The sequence below is a fragment of the Poecilia latipinna genome, unplaced genomic scaffold (assembly GCF_001443285.1).
Source record: "Poecilia latipinna isolate Pla-1442-1.1 unplaced genomic scaffold, P_latipinna-1.0 Scaffold1260, whole genome shotgun sequence".
NCBI classification, from domain to species: Eukaryota; Metazoa; Chordata; class Actinopteri; order Cyprinodontiformes; family Poeciliidae; genus Poecilia; species Poecilia latipinna.
This window is the reverse complement of record NW_015113876.1, coordinates 1,558-7,405: the sequence shown is the minus strand read 5'-3', so window position 1 is coordinate 7,405 and position 5,848 is coordinate 1,558. Positions and strand designations below refer to the sequence as shown.

General features: G+C 38.1%; 1 protein-coding gene across 1 annotated transcript in view; it reads right to left on the bottom strand.

Moving 5' to 3' along the window:
* Positions 1-850, bottom strand: part of mrpl19 (mitochondrial ribosomal protein L19) — a 6,160-nt gene extending 5,310 nt beyond the window's left edge. Inside the window, exons 1-3 of the mRNA XM_015054558.1 lie at positions 733-850; positions 437-551; positions 210-328 (exon numbers count right to left, since the gene is read on the bottom strand). Of these exons, the coding sequence (XP_014910044.1) occupies positions 210-328; positions 437-551; positions 733-811 (313 nt within the window). The 5' untranslated portion in view covers positions 812-850. The remainder of the gene's footprint in view (positions 1-209; positions 329-436; positions 552-732) is intronic.
* Between the last annotated feature and the right edge of the window lie 4,998 nt (positions 851-5,848).

Sequence of the window (5,848 nt, the reverse complement as noted above, 5' to 3'; positions counted from 1 at the left end):
TTTTTTTTTTTTTTTTTTTTTTTTTTTTTTTTTTTTTTTTTTTTTTTTTTTTTTTTTTTTTTTTTTTTTTTTTTTTTTTTTGGTAATACAATTACGTGTAAATGCAGAGAAGATTATACCAAGTATTTAAGGAGTAGTGTCAGGAGTGATGTCCAGGTGAAACAACGTCAAATGTAATCCCAATCCACTTAAAACATTTAGTCCCTTACCAACATAGAATTCGGGAATGTTGAGCATTTTCCTCCTGCGAATCATGTCTTTCCTCTCCAAGAAAAACTTGAAAGGAACCGTCCTCTGCCTGGGAGGGACGAACTCTGGGCTCAGAAACCTGACAGAAAATAAAACAACCTGAACCAACGCAGTAGCAAATGATAAGGTAACATCTTAAGCTTTAACCAACGAGATTTTGTTGTTTACAATGTAAGAATAATCTTACTTTCTCAGAGAAGTCACCGTTTGTGTTTTATCTACTATGACAGGCTTGGAAGGAGGGACAAACTTAGGTGGTTCGCTGTCTGCCGCAGGGCGACACATGGATGTAGAAAACAACCCTGGAAATAAAAAGGAAACAAGTTCTCAAGATGAATTTCATTCTACGGCTAGCGAAGCTAACCTCGCTAACCTTAGCGACATCAGAACAAAATACAACTAAGAGAGTATTTATTTCAAGAGTAAGAGCGAGTTATATAACTTGAAATTGCAGACAATTTCAAGCTTCTTTAAGACACTTACGTTCATTCTGATGCTGCAATTTTCGACAAAAACGCAGCGACGTAGCAAATGTACCAAGTCCTGTAGTGCAAACCGCCATGTCTGACCTTCTGTTGTCACATTGTACGGAAGCCGTGAAGGCCAAACGTTCTAAACGCGATTTGGGGTGTAGTTCCGCAGTTTACTTCGCAAGATGGCGCAATTGTTCTATCATAAATCGGCTGCTCTCTGTTAACGTTTTCAAAAGGGAAAGTTGAGCAAAAGTGTTTTTTAATTGAAACTGAAACGTAAAAATTACGTAAAAGTTGATATTATTATGCCTTAGATGACAATCTTAAAGAATCAGTTGTAGGAGCTGGAAAAAATAATAAATACACAACAAAATCGTCAAATACAAGCTAAGTAATAAGCCAAATTTAATACCAAAATGCCATTATTGTGGAGTAAGTACTGGCATTAGTTCTTATCTTTAAGAAAGATTCTTAAATCTTTAAGAAAGATTCTTACACAGAATGACTATAAAAAAGTGTATGTTCATTGGTATTCAGTCTATGTAAGTCTGCACTTAATACAACCACCTTTTATTGCAGGTATATCTGCAAGTCTTAGGGAATATGTGTTTTAGCCCTTCTTTGCAAACATGTTGAGGCATAGTCATATTTGACTGAGGGTATCTGTGAGCAGCAGATTTTTGGTCTTGACAAAAACTCAATTTAGTGCGTACATATGCTTTGAACTGAACCATTGTCTTGCTTCAGAGTGGATCTTCACTCCAGCTTCAAGTTTTTGAAGTCTCTAACATTGTTATTTTATTTTACTTTTTTTCCTGAAATGCCTAATTTTAACTCCATTCCTATTCCCACCAATTCCCTGTTATAGGAAAACATCCTCTCAATATGATGCCACCACCTGATACGGTTAGGGACAGGGTGCCCTACTCTGTTTTGAACTTCTCTCCAGCCTCATCCTTAACTATATATTTTCAAAAAAAGAAAAACTATCTGCTCTTTCTAAGAAGTTAACAGAACAATTGTTAACTACTTCGTTGACTTCTCAACGAATGCATAGTTGCATAGGGATGAATATTTTAAAAAATCTATACATTTTATTTATTTCGTAAAATGCTGAAACCAATGTTTTTTTTTTCTTATACCTTCCTTTATTTTGCAGAACTTTAAGTTCTACCACATACATTCCAAAATAAAAAATAAAAAAATAAAAAAATACACAGCGTTGTTGTAATTTGACAAAACATGGAAAAAGAAAAATATGAAAATATTTTGCAAGACATTGTCAGTGAAGACAAAGCTTATGCAAAAAGCTTGCAGCATTTTCGAAGTGCAGTTTAATTCTGAATCGTGCAGCACAAATTGTAATTTCGAAACGGTGGTTTTGCCCTATGTGTTTCCCTCGGATCTTTGAGGGCATGCAGGGTGGCGCAGTTCCAGCAGGTGGAATGCCTCCTCCTTCAAAGCGCGGTTGGAAATAACACTCGGTGCACACACGGACTCCAAACCCAACCCTCGTCGATGCAAGAAGCACTGTGGTGGAGGGAGGATGATGGAAGTCTAGAAACATGGAATCGCACATCTCTTGAAACTGGAACTCGCTGCTGGTGGATTATTATCATTATTATTATTTTTTTATTATTATTATTATTCGGGGGGCGGGGGTGGAATTACAAACTTCGAGGTTTCAATGATGTTATTCTCAGACTGGACTATCTCAGCCGTCAATTTTGCGCTCCTGTTGGGAATAACGTGTCTGACCGTCATCTGCGATCTCACCAAGGGCTCTCCGGACTTTTCAGGTAACCATTTTGATTAAAAGTTTGAATCTTAAATAAAAAAAATAAAATCAAACAAACGCGCTATTTATATATACTTATGTATGTGTATATAAAAAACTATTCTGCGTATTGGTTCTCCGCGTTTTACCTTGCATTTTCAGTTAGAACTTACACTATTACAAGTAAATAATTGAATCTAACACAAAGCGCTTCTTGGGAAGCGCGTCTTTCAAAACAACGTTGAGGTGTAATTTCAGTCCAGCGTCGCATCACGACCCGCGTCTCTGGCGTGCTACAGCATGCGCTCTCAGATGTTTGTCTCGTAAACCTTCTGAGATATACAACTCGAACACACGGAAAGGGAATAAAGAGCCAGAGTGCGCTGAACCTTTGGCCTGCTTTAGATCACTTTCTGTTGAACGATTCGACATGAACAAGTTCTTCAAAACAACCGGGTATGAAGGGACTGTGAAGTAGTTTTACGCATGTTATTGGTGATGCAGCTCGGATGATTTGAATAATGTGGATATGTTAGATACTATTTACTGCAGATACATTGGGATTGACACACTGCTTCATGTTTTCTGGTACCACCTTGAAAGCTAATACATTGCAGTGCCTTGGACGTGCCTGTTACTTTGGTTAGGTAACAAGCTGGGATTTTTCATCTGCTAACGCAAATCCTTCATATTACTTAACTACAGTTAACTATTTACCCCCATGGAGATTTTTACTGTTTTTGCTTTGTTTGTCCTTCTTACATGATTCAGATCATCAAACTTTAGCTGTCAGAGAAAAAAAAAGATAACATGAGGAAATACAAAGTGCAATTTGTAAATGATTATTTTTATTTGTTAAAAAGCTATTCAAACCAATTTAGGACTGCGTGGAAATAATATTTAACCCCCTAGTTCATACGTGGTTGAGACCCGTTGGCAGCAAGGACTGCCATTAAGTGTTTTCAGTAAATGGATATAAGAATTTGACATTACTATAAAGGAAATTTTGTCTCTTTTTGCAGAGCTGTTTTAATTCAGACACAGTTGGGGGAGTTTTTAAGTGTGGATAGTGCTTTTAAGGCAATGCCACAACATGTTGATCTAATTTAAGGCAGGATTTTAACTAATCTATTTCAAATCCTTTGCATTTTTACATTTGGATCATTGTCCTGTCCTACATCCCAAGTACAGTTGAGACACTAAGTTTGCAGAGTTGTATGTTCAGGTAAGGAGAACACAACTTCTTTAAGGTTTTCTGGTAGAAATCAGAATTCATGGTCCCCTTCAGTTATGGTAAATTGTCCTGGACCAAACTAGAGCATCAGGGTAAAACCATAACAAAGCCATCACCAAAAACCAACTTGGTGATGTTTTTTGGGACTGTGTTATCAGTCCCAAAAACATTTTTGCAACAAGTCTTGGAGATTATCAAGATTTGAGACAATATTTTGCTCTTTTTGCCTTGGAATTCTTCCATGGATCCCATTTTTGTTCAGTATTTTTGTCATTGTTGAATAATGGACACTGAGGCAAGTGAGTCCTTCAGCAGTTTTAATGTCCCAGCTTCTTTTTCTTGGATGAGTTGTTGATGCTCTCATAGAGCAGTTTTGGATGTGGATAATCACAGTTATTTGTTGTAACATGGCCAGTAATTACTTTTTCTGGATGTGTCAGGGTGATGTAGACAGATTTATTTCCATTAATAAATGAAGTTGTGATTTGAAAACTGCCTTTTGAATTAAGTGAATCAAATTTGTTGAATGGCCTGAAGCGTCAAAAAAAAAAAAACACAAACAAAAGGAAGGGAACCCAAAGAAAGTCAGAACACTTTTATTTACGGTGCTGTAAAACAGGAAGGAGGGTTTGTCACAGTGTTAATTAGCCTCTACTGGGTCTAATGGTTGGAAACAGCAGAGTGACAACATAGTGAGAGTTGCTAAACAACAGATGTGTGAAATATACTCCCATGCGTACTGTTCTTAATGCTGTCTAATGAGCTGCTAAAGATCTCGGTCTAGGGATGTACCATACGTATGAGTGGGTGTTTTTTTTTGTTTGTTTGTTTGTTTGTCACAAATAGTACTGCTGAGTGGACTATAAGGTGGTTAACTCAGCAAAAGGCTAAAAGATTTTAGATTTCGTCTGATTGGTCCAAGCTAACACGTGATGGTGCAAATGTTCGGTGTTGCAGGAATTCGATGATGCTCTTTCAGAACACTTTACTCCTGTGAGAAACATATTCCAAATGCCTCAGATGAACTGGAGCCGTTTAATACCAAGTTACTATTCTGTGTCCTATGTGGTGGAAGATTGTACAGAGGTGCTGTTCAAACATTCAAAGATAAGTGAAACGAGGAAGAACCTGCCAGACAATGCCTCAGGGACAAAGAAGTCACATTCTTGACCAGCCGAAACTCCATGGAAACAAGAATAAGTTGTTTGGTTGACAGGTGTTGTTAACTCGCTGGCTGATAGAAAGCGGTTTGTGTAACCCTCTTTGGTGTCAGAAAACACTTTAAGCCTTCTTCTTTGTATCGAACTAAGGTGGCAAGACATGGTTGAAGTCAACCCAACATTGTTGTGCCGCTCATCTCACGCTGAATATTTTTGTGATAAAATGTTCTGAGTCAGAACAGCCGACTTGACTATGAAAGTGGTCAGGAATCACAGGGATTCAGTGTGTTTAACCTTTCAGATTAAGACACTCATTTTCTCCGTAACACTCTATCTCAACCTCAATAAGTTCCGCTACATGCCTCCTTTGGTTCTGCAATGCTGGCTTCATTTTGTGAATGCCTCTTCATTCATCACCAACGGGCCTGACAGATGATGAATGAACAGCAGAGGCAGTTTTCATACAGGGGGGGTTGTTTATGCAGCTTTATGCCAGTCTGTGACTCCAGATTAAGTCCCAGTAGAGGCAAACTCTGCATATTTTTTTTGTTTGGCTGGTCTACGTACCAGCCAAACAACTAGCTGGTACGTAGACAACATCAAATGCTTGTCTATATTTGTCGGTTTATCACACAGAGACTTTTCTCTTCTTCAATTACCATCCTGCTGGGGGGTCTGTGGTGGGAAGACGGAGCTTGGTCCTTTGTCACTTCAGTCATCTACAGTATATACGACTCGAATACGACGTTTAACCTCTGAGCTGAGGAGAAACAACCAGTGGGAATTAGTTGCAATTTTTCAAGCAGCGGAGGTTTATATTCTGCAACATATCGTTTGAAGTTGTCTGTGTGTGTGCTCGCATGTTGTATCAATGCTGCACTTTAATACATCGTCAGCATCTTTTAGCTCACTGCTTGAAAACTATAGTTTGTTGGTGGGTAATTTGCCCCTGCTT